This window comes from Bombina bombina, chromosome 6 (genome assembly GCF_027579735.1).
Source record: "Bombina bombina isolate aBomBom1 chromosome 6, aBomBom1.pri, whole genome shotgun sequence".
In the NCBI taxonomy this organism is placed as follows: Eukaryota; Metazoa; Chordata; class Amphibia; order Anura; family Bombinatoridae; genus Bombina; species Bombina bombina.
This window is the reverse complement of record NC_069504.1, coordinates 499,307,464-499,323,001: the sequence shown is the minus strand read 5'-3', so window position 1 is coordinate 499,323,001 and position 15,538 is coordinate 499,307,464. Positions and strand designations below refer to the sequence as shown.

At 37.8% G+C, this 15,538-nt stretch overlaps 1 protein-coding gene across 1 annotated transcript in view; it reads right to left on the bottom strand.

Annotated features, from left to right (window-relative positions):
• The window catches only part of LOC128664484 (GRIP1-associated protein 1-like), a 75,146-nt gene that overhangs the window by 33,658 nt on the left and 25,950 nt on the right, over positions 1-15,538 (bottom strand). Inside the window, exons 4-5 of the mRNA XM_053719308.1 lie at positions 9,837-10,048; positions 78-306 (exon numbers count right to left, since the gene is read on the bottom strand). Of these exons, the coding sequence (XP_053575283.1) occupies positions 78-306; positions 9,837-10,048 (441 nt within the window). The remainder of the gene's footprint in view (positions 1-77; positions 307-9,836; positions 10,049-15,538) is intronic.

Below are 15,538 nucleotides of genomic sequence, written 5' to 3'. Positions count from 1 at the left end.
AAAAGAGAAGGTCTGCATTTATTTTTGTGCAGTTGAAGGCTTGCTAGTCATCTCTGTGTTGCACTTGTTTCCCATACCTTGTCCACAGCTTTCTGACATTGAGCTCTCTCTTGCTCCAACTGCTCCTCTTGGTTCTTTAGGCTCACAGCAGCCTGGTGCCACCTATCTTTCCAGTATATTGTGACCTGCTGCTGCTCTTGGATTTGTGAGCCAAGTTGCTCATGTGCCTGCTCCAGAGCCTCCTCCAGTGTCTGGCAGCGAGCATGAAGGGCATCTCTATCCCCCTCTAGTTGTTCTTTGGAGGACCTGAGAAGCATAAGCATTACATATGAGAACAAATTATATTAGACAGCAAAAAAGTGACTAGTATGGAGAAAGAAAAGTTACTAATCCCTCAATGGTTTACCTGATTTCTTGCTCACCTGCTGCAAATTTTACTAGTGCAGAAATTTCCAACCTTGCATATACACAAAGTTTCTAATTATAATTTAAAAATGTGACCCGTGGGTGTTAAGAAGTGACAACTATGAACAAGACTATAGCAGATAAGGGTTTTCAAAAGAGCAGGCGTAGTGTGTGTAGGGGTGGTGGTCATGGCTATGGACTTAATTATTAGTACATGTATTAGATGGTGTGTTCATACGCATGTGCTGCTGAAGTCTATATAACTGCTAGTTAGGACTTATACATTAGCTCCTAAGTTATAACTGGGTGCATGATGTTATTGGTATAGTAGAATGTAGCAAGTCAACGTGGGGCTCAACAAAACTCAGCATCCCAGCCAATTGATTTGTTTGGCTCCAAATACAGAGCATACTTATATCTCCAAGTTTATCCCTTATACATCTTTATCCAGCTATTCATAGTAAGTTGGCTGTATATTGATTTCTAGAAGGATAAATGTGCTTGCCCTGTTTAACAGATCTGAAAAAGGGTTTATGGCATTTACATGGGGAGTATATATGAATAAAGTAATAAGTAGGTCATAGTACATTTCCCAACCAGTATGTAATCCACCAAAATTAAGACAATGGTCTCTGAGCACTCGCCACCACATCATGGAAGAATTTGGACAGAAATGACACTACTCAACAAAGGGCTCTGGTGCCAAATATTTTTGGGCCCCTCAAAGGTAACTTAGCAGTAAGCTAAAGTAATAATATACATGCTGCTCTGTTAGGATATACAGATTAGATAGATATATAGATAGACCTGCACTAATAAAAGGCTCCTCTGCAATAGAATTGTACATATTCTGCTGGCACAAATATATAGACTGGCTGCTATGGATCCCCAGCACTTGGGTCACTGCACCTGCTGCACCAATGGCAGTTTCACCCCTGAATGGGATATCTCCTGGTAGTATTAAAATGTATTAGGCTGGAGAAAACCACCAAATAATAGAGTTAAAGATATGTTTCTACTCCACTATCAAGATAAAGCAACTAGGCTATGTATTTTTCACTAAAGCTAGTGAGCTGGTGTGTCCAGGCCTTAAGCCAATATAAATAATGTTTTCAACAGTGACTGCTATTCCGACCCATGTTTATTTTCAATGTCAATATTCCAAACAATAATATAATTAATCAAACCTATTATTTCAAATAAAGAGTTTCACAGCTGTCCAGTATTTCAGTAGAACGTACTATGGCCATGTACATCAGCTTAATGTTATCTTCTGTTATTAAAATGTCCTCATATCTCCGCTCTTCAAGGTAACAGTCAATTCCATTTTAAACAATCATTGGCAATTTAATGTCTGGCTCTGCAGAGCTAGAATTAGTTTTTTAGTCCTCAAAATTCAAGGGACATGAAACCCAACAATTTTCCATCATGATTCATATACAGCATGCAATTTTTTACAACTTTCTAATTACTTCTGTTACAAAAATGTTCTATTTGCTTGATCTTTTCTTGAAAAACAGGCAGGTAAGCTCAGGAGCCTGCCCAACCCATATATGGCAGCAGTTGTAAGAATGTTATCCATTTACAAGAGCACTAGATGGACGCAGTTGTAAGAATGTTATCCATTTGCAAGAGCACTAGACGGCAGCAGTTGTAAGAATGTTATCCATTTACAAGAGCACTAGATGGCAGCAGTTGTAAGAATGTTATCCATTTACAAGAGCACTAGATGGCAGCAGTTGTAAGAATGCTATCCATTTGCAAGAGCACTAGATGGCAGCAGTTGTAAGAATGCTATCCATTTACAAGAGCACTAGATGGACGCAGTTGTAAGAATGTTATCCATTTGCAAGAGCACTAGATGGCAGCAGTTGTAAGAATGCTATCCATTTGCAAGAGCACTAGATGGCAGCAGTTGTAAGAATGCTATCCATTTACAAGAGCACTAGATGGACGCAGTTGTAAGAATGTTATCCATTTGCAAGAGCACTAGACGGCAGCAGTTGTAAGAATGTTATCCATTTACAAGAGCACTAGATGGCAGCAGTTGTAAGAATGTTATCCATTTACAAGAGCACTAGATGGCAGCAGTTGTAAGAATGCTATCCATTTGCAAGAGCACTAGATGGCAGCAGTTGTAAGAATGCTATCCATTTACAAGAGCACTAGATGGCAGCAGTTGTAAGAATGCTATCCATTTGCAAGAGCACTAGATGGCAGCAGTTGTAAGAATGTTATCCATTTGCAAGAACAATAGATGGCAGCAGTTGTAAGAATGTTATCCATTTGCAAGAGCACTAGATGGCAGCAGTTGTAAGAATGTTATCCATTTGCAAGTACACTAGATGGCAGCACTTCATGTCATGTAGTGCTCCAGATGCCTACCTAGGTATCTCTTCAACAAAGAATACCATGGGATGAAGCAAATTTGCTAATAAAAGTACATTGGAAAATCTTTTTTTTAAATTGTATTCTGTGTCTGAATCACAAAACAAAATGTTTGGGTTTAATATCCCTTTATATTTAAATTCTGGTAAATAGTGCGAGAGAAAACAGCCGCTTACATTTATGAATAACCTCTCAGGGTTGGGCAGAAACTTCTGAACAATTCTGAATGAAAATGTTTCTGAATCCTTTATTAAAAGTAAAAGCAATTCTGATTTCCCTTCCCCTAGTATACTCAACTATTAACAGATTTGCCAACATTTCGGGATACAAAATTAATAATAATAAATGTGAGGCAATCAGCACACATCTCCCAGAACATACCAAAAAACTACTGATCTTGAATTTTGATTATAATTGGGCCGATAAGGGCATAAGGTATTTGGGTATCACAATCCCGAATAATCTGGACCATCTCTATAAACTAAATTACACACCTATGTTCACTCATATCAAAAATTTACTATCAAGGTGCAATAAACTCAATACTTCTCTGTATGGAAGGCTGACGTCAATTAAGATGACGGTACTACCTAAAATTCTGTACCTCTTCCATTCACTACCCATAAATGTCCCTACTACTATGTTATGGAAAATACAGAAAGACCTGGTAGCGTTTATTTGGAAATACCGAAGATCCAGAGTTAATAAACAAACACTTCTTAGACATAAAACAGGTGGGGGGGTGGGAATGCCAGATCTGACGGCGTACTACTACGTGGCCAGGATGGCACAGTCTTCTCTTTGGCATAACCAACTGGACAGAATTCAATGGGTTCAAATAGAATCAGATATGTTGAGGGTACACCCCATCTATAAATTGCTGTAGACCGCTAAAAAAGATAGGCCCCCTAAATGGAGAAGCTTTATTACTATAGCACATACGTTAGCATTGTGGGAAACATTAACAGCCAAGTACTCTTTGATACCGAGGGGGTCGAAGGCGGCCCCTTTGGTGACATTATCTACCCATTATGACCAGACTACACAGGAGAAGTGGGCAAACAAAGGCTTGTATTGCATTGCAGATGCTCTGGTAGGCACCAAGTTAATAACCTTCCATCAATATGCCGAATTAAATAAACAAGAGAGAGTTAGTTGGTTTCATTACCTACAATTAAGAGCGAGAGTAGACGAAATTTTAGGACAAAATCAGCTAACCGTTAGCTCCTATCTAGAAAGACTCTGTCTAGCTACTGAACGGATAAGAGGGGCGATTTCCAACTTATACATACTGTTTAATACCCCACCCAAGCTTAATAAATTACCATTAATGATAAAATGGGAAACAGAATTTAATTTTACCTGGACCGCTGAAAAGTGGTGCGATATTTTAAAGTCGGGCACCTCCTTTTCTATTTGTGCACATTTAAAGGAAAACTTTATCAAAGTAGCTTATAGATGGTACTTTCATCCTTCAAGAATACATGCAGCACACATGAACACAAGTTGTTTACGTGGTTGCAATGAGAGCGGCACATACGCACATATGTGGTGGAACTGTTGTCATGTATCACGCATATGGTCCCAAACATCAGAGCTCCTAAGTGAAATTATGGATAGGCAAATTAACTTAACTCCATCTCAAGCACTGCTACATGAGCCTCTTCTAGATTTATCCCTAAAAGCAAATAAATTGGTAGCATTGATTTGCAACTGTAACTAAGTTAACTATTGCAAGGTACTGGAAGACCACAATACCCTCTTTTTTGATAATCAAGAATAAAATTGACTATTATTACCAAATGAGCAGCGCCTCCACAGATATTTTAGATAATAAAGAACAGTTTCTTTGAATGTGGGAGCCCTGGATAATGTACACTGAGGCCAGAAAAAGATAGGAGAGATAAGAGAGATTACGATAGGGGTTATAGACACAGCCCCTGCCATCTCCGCTCCTGCCCAGCTAGTCTGGGTGGGTCACAACACATTTCCCTATCCCCTCTCTCAGAGTTGAATCCAATTTCCCCGTGGCAGGGGCTAGAATTTTGGAGAAGATGGTTAGGCCATACATGATTTTTCTTTTCTTTTTCTATTTTCTGAGGGGGCTCTAAATGGAGTAATAAAGCGTTCTACAAATGGGGCCGTCAACTAAAAGTCACGCTGAGCTTATTTATTCATTACTTATTGTCTGTTGTTTGGTGGTCTTTTTGTTGCATACCTTTAGTCACAGTGTTTAGTGGCAAGGAGATTTGTAAATCAATTGAAATTGTAATACAGTTGGTCTGACTTTTTACTTGTAAAATGTTGAAAAATCAATAAAAAAAATTTTTTCATTAAAAGTAAAAGCAATTCAGCACTTATAGGCGCTTTCTTAAAACCAACAAACCCACATACCTCTAACTAATGTTTTATATAGTTTAAATCTTCGAGTACTCTATAGTAAAAGTTGTATGTGAGCTAAAAAGAACAAGAAAAGTAATGATTAAATAATCAAATAATTAAAAATGTATTGAGGAAATAACAAGCATAAAGTGGTGAAGCCATACACAAGATCTGTGGGTCTGAATGCCTTCAGAATTCATTATTTGGAGTCATCTAATAAATTTATTTTAGTGTCATACCTACAACTGAAAGAATGACATGACCCGGGCCAGAATTTTCATTAAGCTGGGTAGGTAACTACATAGAGGCATCTACTCTGATGTAAACTTTTTTGAATGGTCACATGATAAAATATATGCAATGTACATATTGTATTTTAACTGGTAGTGATTTGCAAATTTGAGTACAGCTGATCAGAAATGTAAGGTTCTTCTTTGGCAGAGATGAAATGGACTCTAGGTTTACTTAACATTTCTGTGCAGCAAGCTTGGCTGCCCAGTATAGCCAGCTAGTAAATGTATTGAGGATAGTTTATGGTCTTCTTGATAATACATCGGAGGGTTAGCGGTACCGGGTACTCATGTACAGTCTTAAGGTACTTTAATTGGGCTTATAGATACCAACAATATAGCCACATTACTGAAAATCCAAGATTAATAAAGCAAAATAGAGGATGCTCTCTTCACTATTCTCACAGCTCTTACTGTTATAGTACATCCAAGTTTACAATGGCACACACCAAATGTGAGTACCTAATATTCAATTCAAGTTTGCAGGTACTAAAAGATACTGAACAAAAGCACCACAGAAATATTTAAATGCAAAGTTTTGTCAAAATTTATATTCAAAGTATAACACATAATTGAGAAACTCATAAAAATCTTTCAGCTAGATTACAAGTTTTGAGCGCTATAGAGAAATTAACGAACGTAACAAAAATTACGTTATTTAATTTCCTATAGCGCTGCCATTACAAGTTTAAAAAAACCCGGCTTGTGCGGGCGATTTGGCTGTGTTGAGCTCCATACCGCACACAAAAGTAACAGTTTTTTGACATGCTCATGCACGCTTTCCCCAAAAACATCAATGGGGAGAGCCAAAAAAAAAGTCTAACACCTGCGATCGCGGAAACAAAAGCTCTGTAACGCAACCATATTGATGTCTATGGGAAAAAAAAATAACGTATAAACCTAATACCCTAACATAAACCCCCAGTCTAAACAGCCCTAATCTTTTGCCCCTTTCATCGCCGACACCTGTCTACAGTTATTAACCGCTAATCTGCCGCTCCCAATATGGCCGCTATCTAAATAAAGGTATTAACCCCTAATCTGCTGCTCCCAATATCGCACCACTATACTAAAGTTATTAACCCCTTATCCGCTGCACCCCAACATCGCCGCAACTATATTAAAGTTATTAACCCCTAATCTGCCGCTCCCGATATCGTTGCCACCTAAATAAAGCTATTAACCCCTAAACCTCTGGCCTCCCACATCACTACCACTAAATAGAACTATTAACCCCTAAACCACCAGCCCCCTCCACATCGCAACAACCTAAATTAAACTATTAACCCCTAACCCTAACGTAACCCTAACACCCCCTAACTTTAACATAATTAAAATAGATCTAAAATAAACTTACAATTATTAACTAAATAATACCTATTAACCCCTAAACCACCAGCACCCCACATTGCAACAACCTAAATTAAACTATATTAACCCCTAAACCTAACCCTAACGTAACCCTAACCCTAACACCCCTTAACTTTAACTTAATGAATGAAATTAGATCTAAATTAAAGTTACTATTATTAACTAAATAATACCTAGTTAAAACTAAATACTTACCTGTAAAATAAAACCTAAGCTAGCTACAATATAACTATTAGTTATATTCTAGTTAACTTAGGTTATATTTTTATTTCACAGGTAAGTTTGTATTTATTTTAACTAGGTAAAGACTAGTTAATAAATAGTTATTAACTATATACTAACTACCTAGTTAAAATAAATACAAACTTACCTGTGAAATAAAACCTAACCTGCCTTACACTAAAACCTACCATTACAAAAAATAAAAAACCTACCATTACAAAAAATAAAAAACCTACCATTACAAAAAATAAAAAACTCACCATTACAAAAAAAAATAAAAATTATCCAAAAAAATAAATATTATTCCTATTCTAATACCCTTAAAAAAGAAATATCCCAAAATAAAAAACCTTTGTAGGGCATTGCCCTGAGATAAACAGCTCTTTTACTCCAAAAAAAATACAAACACCCCCTAACACTATACAAACCCCCACCCCCCAAACTACAAGGGGCCCTTAAAAGGGCCTTTTAGGGGGCCCTTAAAAGGGCCTTTTGTAAGGCATTGCCCTGAGATAAACAGCTATTTTACTAAAAAAAAAAAAAAAACACACCCTAACACTATACATTACACAAAATAGCAAACAAATTATTAAAGATAAAAAAAAATATTTCTATTCTAATACCCATAAAAAAAAACATCCCAAATTAAAAAACCTAATCTAGAATAAAATACTAATGGTCCTTAAAATGTCCTTTTGTAGGGCATTGCCCTAAAGATATCAGCTCTTTTTTACAAACCCTCCAACCCACAAAATAAAAAAAAAAACTTTCTAAAAAACCTAAGCTACCCATTGCCCTGAAAAGGGCATTTGTATGGGCATTGCCCTTAAAAGGGCATTTAGCTCTTTTACTGCCCAGATCCTAAACTAAAAAATAAAACCCACCCAATAAACACTTAAAAAAGCCTAACACTAACCCCCTGACGATCCACTTACAGTTTTTGAAGTCTCACTTGAACGATCTTCATCCCGGCGAAGTGTTCATCCAGAAGGCCTCTTCAATCTTCATCCTGGTGGCGACGTCCTATTCCAAGCCGCGAGAAGTCTTCATCCAGACGGCCTCTTCAGTCTTCATCCAGGCGGCATCTTCTATCTATTAGCCAATAGAATGAGAGCTGCTTAAATCGTATTGGCTGATTTGAATAGCCAATAGGATTTTAGCAGCCCTAATTCCTATTGTCTGATTCAAATTTTTACAGCCAATAGGAATGCAAGGGACGCCATCTTTAATCGTGTCCCTTGCATTGTAGATCCAGTGTATGGTGGCGACCGTATGAAGAGGATGCTCCGCGCCGGATGTCTTCAGGATGGACCCGCTCCGAGCCTCCGGGATCAAGATAGAAGATGCTGCCTGGATGAAGATTGAAGACACAGCCTAGATGAAGACTTCTGGCCGCTTGGATCAGGACGTTGCTGTCGGGATGAAGATTGAAGAGGCTGTCTGGATGAAGACTTCGTCCGGATGAAGATCGTTCAAGCGGTACTTCAAAAACTGTAAGTGGATCGTCAATGGGTTAGTGTTAGGCTTTTTTAAGGGTTTATTGGGTGGGTTTTATTTTTTAGTTTAGGGTCTGGGCAGTAAAAGAGCTAAATGCCCTTTTAAGGGCAATGCCAATACAAATGCCCTTTTCAGGGCAATGGTTAGCTTAGGTTTTTGTTAGAATTAGGATTTTTATTTTGGGGGGCTGGTTGGGTGGTGGGTTTTACTGTTGGGGGGTCTTTGTGTTTTTTTTTACAAGTAAAAGAGCTGATATCTTTGGGGCAATCCCCACAAAAGGCCCTTTTAAAGGGCCATTGGTACTTCATTGTAGGCTAGGTTTTATTATTTTGGGTGGGCTTTTTTATTTTGATAGGGCTATTAGATTAGGTGTAATTCTTTTTTATTTTTGATCATTTTGGTTTTTATTTTTTGTAATTTAGTGTTTGTTATTTTTTGTAACTTAGTATTTTTTTTAATTAGATACTTTGTAATTTTTAGAGTAGTGTTAGGATTTTTTAATGTGTAGTCTAGTTTAATTTAATTGGTAGTTAGATTAATATTAGTTTAATAATTATATTAGTTTAATTGTTAGTTTAAACTTACTTTTTTTTTAATTTGACAGGTAAGTTTTAATTTAATTTAAGATAGGGAAATTGTAATTTTAATATAAAGTTAGGGGGGCGTTAGGTTTAGGGGTTACTAGTTTAAATTAGTTTATTGCATTTTGGGGGCTTTCGGTTTAGGGGTTAATAGTTTTATTTAGTATATTTAGTTGTGGGGGCTTTCAGTTTAGGGGTTAATAGGTTTATTATAGTGGCTTGCGGTTTAGGGCTTAATAACTTTAGTATAGCGGGGGCGATGTGGGCGGTTTAGGGGTTAATAGGTAGTTTATGGGTGTTTAGCGCACTTTGTAACACATTAGTTATGAGTTTTTTTATTACAGCTTTGTAGTGTAAAACTAATAACTACTGACTTTAGATTGCGGAACGGATCTTGTCGGTATAGGCTGCAACACTCACTTTTTAGCCTCACCGCAAAACTCGTAATACCGGCGCTATGGGAATCCCATGAAAAAATGTCATTTTTACGAGTGCGGGACTGACGTTGCATTACAGGCTAAAAGGTGTGCGGTGCAGCTATACCGACAACACTTGTAATAGCTGCGGTGCTGTTTTAACGCTGAAAATTCCATATTTTCAGCGTTACAAGCCACAACGCAAAACTCGTAATCTAGCTGTTTGATCCTTAACATACTGGTTGATTAAACTATTTCACATACTCTAATAATTTAAGATGCACCTTAGTTCCTGTAAACTCTTGCTCTTCTCATCTTCTTCTACTGATCCCATCAGCAACTCTTTCTCCCCCAGGAGCTTTTCTCGCTCAGCCTCCAGTGCTGCAGTTAGATTACTAGAGATCTTCTGTTCTGCCTGGATATGATGAAACTCATCCAAAGTGCTCTGAAGCTTCTGCTGTGTCTGTTGCAACTCTGCAGTCAGTTTTTCATTTACCTGGTTAAAGTATAAAAATGTAGATTGAGATTCCGTTGCTAATTCATGTAAAACAAAATGTATGCTTACCTGATAAAATTCATTTATTTTATGATGGTGAGAGTCCATGAGACATCATATGTCCAGTCCTACAGGAGGAGGCAATACACCCCACACAACAGAGCTTCAATCTCTCCTACTTTACCATGATTACTTAATTATTCATATGGCTAAGAGAAAGGAGAAAATAAAAAAGCAGGAAAGGAAAAGCAGAGCAATAAAAGTGCAAACTGTTACTGCCTCTAAACTGCTATGGAAAAACAAGGGTGGGTCTTGTGGACTCTCACCATCATGAAATAAAATAATTTATAGGTAAGCATAAATTAGTTTTCTTTCAAAAGACAGTAAAAGTCTACGAGCCATCACATGTGCGATCCTATACCACCATGAAATAGGGCGGGACAAATAGTTAAGGCACTGCTGCCTGTAGCCCTTTCCTAGCAAAATCAGCCTCTGAAGAGGCAAACCATCAACATTGTAGGATTTGATAAAAGTATGTAAAGATGACCAAGTAGCTGCCTTGCAAACCCGTTCAATGGAAGCTTAATTTCTAAAAGCCCAAGAGGTGGCTCTGGTAGAATGAGCAGCAATTTGTTCAGGAGAAGACTTCCTCAATATTAGGTATGCAATGAGAATCAAAACTTTAAGCCAAGCTGCCAGTGATTGCAGTAGCTTTCTGTTCCTTGACGGAACCTGAGCAATAGATAAACAAAGAAGAAGTATTTCTGAGTTCTTTGTTGACTTGGAGATAAAATATCAGGGCCCTTTCTACATCCAAGTTATGAAGTAACCTCTTTTTAGTATTTTTTTTTGGTGCTGAACAGAGAGATGGGACTACAATTTACAGAGTGATGTTTTCAGATGAAACAACCTTAGGAAGGAAATAGTAGTTTGTTCTTAAAAATGATTTAACCTGATAAAAGAAATCAGGTAAGAAAAATGAGAAGATAGAGCAGAAAGCTCAGATACTCTTCTGGCCAAAGAAATAGACAAGAAAAAGAGAACCTTTTAAAACAACAGACCATGTCCAGAACATGCATAGGTTCAAACGGCTGAGCCTGAATAACTCTCAAAACCAATTCAAGCTTCCATGGAAGCAGGCCTGATAATCGGTATTAGCCTGACCAAAGCTTTAACTAAGGCTTCAATGTCAGGAAGTCTCAAAATCTTCTTCTGATGCAAGACTGAACGGGCAGAAAACTGCCCTTTAAGGGAACTGGCTGGTAAATCTTTATTCAGAACAAAATGCAAAAATTGTAGAATTCAAGGATCAAACGATAAATAAGATGGAATGACCAGAGAACCACTAGTGCATCTATTAGAGCCACTTGTGGCTCTCAAGATCTTGCACAATATTGGGGTAGCTTTTAATTCAAGCGAGAGGCCATAAGGTATATGTCTGGTCTTTCCCAACAGTTCACAATCTGGATGAATACCTCGTGATTAAAAAAACAGTCACTGGGTTGAAGGTACTGACGACTGAAGAAATACGCTTCCCAATCTTCCAAACCCAGAATGTGAATTGTTGAAATAATGCGAGGATGGTGTTCTTCCCAAGTCAGAATGCTGGCTACCTCTTTCATTGCTAAGGTGCCTCATGTTACACATTGGTGATTGATGTAAGCCTCCGCTGTGACATTGTCTGACAGAAACCTCAGAAAAGACTCCTGTCTTAATAGGGGCCAACTCTGGAGAGCCCTGAAGAGTGCACAGAGTTCCAAGATGTTCATCTGTAACCTTGTCTCCTGAGGAGACCAAACTCCCTGTGCTCCCTGCGGAATCCCAGCGTGTAGAACTGTCCTGCGGATAACCCTGATGGGTAACAAATACATGAGTACTCTGCTACAAATGCAACACTGCGTGACCCTGTCTAGCAAAAGACCCAGACTCAGCACATAGGTTACAAAGCTGAGTAGGAGGAAACACTGATATTTCCTTACATAGGAAACACATATGAGAAGGAGTTAAATCGTCAGTAGACTTTAGCTGCACTAGCTTGCTCCATAATGATTTAGAATACTAAAGAAAGGCAAGTATCTATAATTAGATAGCAGCGCAGAAATACAGCATAAAAAGAACAGAAAGGGCTGACCCCCTCAAGGGAACACACAAATATTGGCACTATGTAAGAGTGAAGTCCCTGTGAGGGAATAAGAAAAAAAATTGGTACTGTCTCTTTAAGAAAAGAAAAAAAATTACAATTTGAGTCGATTGGTTAAATAAATGTAAATGTATGTAAAACTCTTGATATTAAGGAATTGCAGTTTCACCATCACTCCTTGGTGGAGGCAAACAATTGACTAAGGATACATGGGAAAGGGGGAGGGATTAGATTAAAGCTTTGTTGTCTGGTGTTTTAAATCCTCCTCCTCAGGGACTAGACTTTAATCCCACATGTGTTGGCGTGTGGACTTTTTGCTTTGCTTTGAATAATCACTGCTGCAACTACAAGCCATCTCTACTCCAAACCATAGGTTTCTGCGCCATAAACCTGTAGACTGTAAGAATTTTGCAGAGCTATACAAATAAATGATAATAATAATAATTTTGCTGTATAGGAAATTGCAGTACACTCTGAAGAAAAACTGAAAAAGACTCTTTTTTACTTAAAACCTGGCAGTGGAGGTTTCAAACCCCTTTACTATGCATACGGTAACAAGATAAGGGTTCCCTTATACCTCAAATATTTGTACTTATTAATGAAATTCTGGCAGCTATTGCTATATAAGGTGTCCTTAAATTCAGAAAATATTCTGTTCATGCTTTCATTCCCTTAGCAGTGTCTTCAACATTAGTAGGTGAACTGACACTCGTCAGGTAATGGTCTTTTTACTCAATATGTCAATATTTCCATTTAACAATAGCTAATAACATTTAGCTATAGAGACATTAAACTCAGACATTTTCTTTCGTGATTCAGACAGAGCATGCTTTTTTAAACAATTTTCCAATTTACTTGTGTAATCTAATTTACTTTATTCTCTTAGTTTAAAATTATATCCTTAGTTGTAAATTATAGGTAAGCTCAGGAGCAGCATACTGGGAGCTAGCTGCTAATTGGTGGCTGCACATAAATGCCTCTTGTTATTGGTTCACTAGATGTGTTCAGCTAGCTCCCAGTAGTCCATCATTGCTTGTTCAACAAAATGATACCAAGAGAATGAAGCAATTTTGAAAACAGGAATACATTTTACCCAAAATATTCATTTAAAATTATGAGACATTACTCCAAGATATCCAGACTGATCTGATCAATATTCTTGGTACTTATATACAAATATATAAGTCTCTTGGCTGGGCAGGTTCAATGGAATTATATACTACCCAAAGTCTTATGCCTCTTCCAAATTGGTTCATAAGATTGTTACAAAACATATTGGACAGCTATGTATGGGGCAACTCCAGGCCTAGAACCCCAGGACTGCAGCGACGTACAGGGTACGTTGCTAGTCCTTAAGGGCCTAATGACCAATGTTATACAGGGTACGTAGTTGGTCATTAAGGGGTTAATACTGAAAATGGGGGAGAAAAATGGAAAAAGCATTTTTTTTGCAATTTTTTGTTTATAACCAATTCTCCAAAACTAACGTAGCTGTAAAAATACTGTCAAAAATGGGGCGGAGCTCGGCTGTGCAGGTAAATGGCCGCGAGGCAAAGTTGCTCCGTGCTGAGGAACAGAACTGGAAGAACAGGCTTTTAAACATAAACTGACCAAAAAATCATTTTGGTCAGTTTATGTTTAAAAGCAAGTGCTTCCAGTTTGTTAACAGATGCCTGATGAAACAGCTAGCACAGCTGAGAAACGTGTTGCAATCTGTTATTTGAATTGTTTTATTTGCTTGGGGTGTATGCATGCACCCTGGGTTTTTAAATTTGTTTTTAAATAAAACATACTGCGTTCATTGGAAGCCTGTGCTTGGTCTGTTTTTCCTGGGACGGATCCTAGGACAAATCCTAGGACCTTTGGGCCTCTGTCTCTAACCTTGGACCAGTCAGCTGGGACACTGAGGCCTAGATTTGGAGTTCGGCGGTAAATGGGCTGCTAACGCTCCGCAGGCTTTTTTCTGGCCGCACCATAAATTTAACTCTGGTATCGAGAGTTCAAACAAATGCTGCGTTAGGCTCCAAAAAAGGAGCGTAGAGCATTTTTACCGCAAATGCAACTCTCGATACCAGAGTTGCTTACGGACGCGGCCGGCCTCAAAAACGTGCTCGTGCACGATTCCCCCATAGGAAACAATGGGGCTGTTTGAGCTTAAAAAAAACCTAACACCTGCAAAAAAGCAGCGTTCAGCTCCTAACGCAGCCCCATTGTTTCCTATGGGGAAACACTTCCTACGTCTGCACCTAACACTCTAACATGTACCCCGAGTCTAAACACCCCTAGCCTTACACTTATTAACCCCTAATCTGCCGCCCCCGCTATCGCTGACCCCTGCATATTTTTTTAAACCCCTAATCTGCCGCTCCGTAAACCGCCGCAACCTACGTTATCCCTATGTACCCCTAATCTGCTGCCCTAACATCGCCGACCCCTATATTATATTTATTAACCCCTAATCTGCCCCCCTCAACGTCGCCGACACCTGCCTACACTTATTAACCCCTAATCTGCCGAGCGGACCTGAGCGCTACTATAATAAAGTTATTAACCCCTAATCCGCCTCACTAACCCTATCATAAATAGTATTAACCCCTAATCTGCCCTCCCTAACATCGCCGACACCTAACTTCAATTATTAACCCCTAATCTGCCGACCGGAGCTCACCGCTATTCTAATAAATGTATTAACCCCTAAAGCTAAGTCTAACCCTAACACTAACACCCCCCTAAGTTAAATATAATTTTTATCTAACGAAATAAATTAACTCTTATTAAATAAATGATTCCTATTTAAAGCTAAATACTTACCTGTAAAATACATCCTAATATAGCTACAATATAAATTATAATTATATTATAGCTATTTTAGGATTAATATTTATTTTACAGGCAACTTTGTAATTATTTTAACCAGGTACAATAGCTATTAAATAGTTAAGAACTATTTAATAGTTACCTAGTTAAAATAATAACAAAATTACCTGTAAAATAAGTCCTAACCTAAGTTATAATTAAACCTAACACTACCCTATCAATAAAATAATTAAATAAACTACCTACAATTACCTACAATTAACCTAACACTACACTATCAATAAATTAATTAAACACAATTCCTACAAATAAATACAATTAAATAAACTAGCTAAAGTACAAAAAATAAAAAAGATCTAAGTTACAGAAAATAAAAAAATATTTACAAACATAATAAAAATATTACAACAATTTTAAACTAATTACACCTACTCTAAGCCCCCTAATAAAATAACAAAGCCCCCCAAAATAAAAAATTCCCTACCCTATTCTAAATTAAAAAAGTTACAAGCTCTTTTACCTTACCAGCCCTG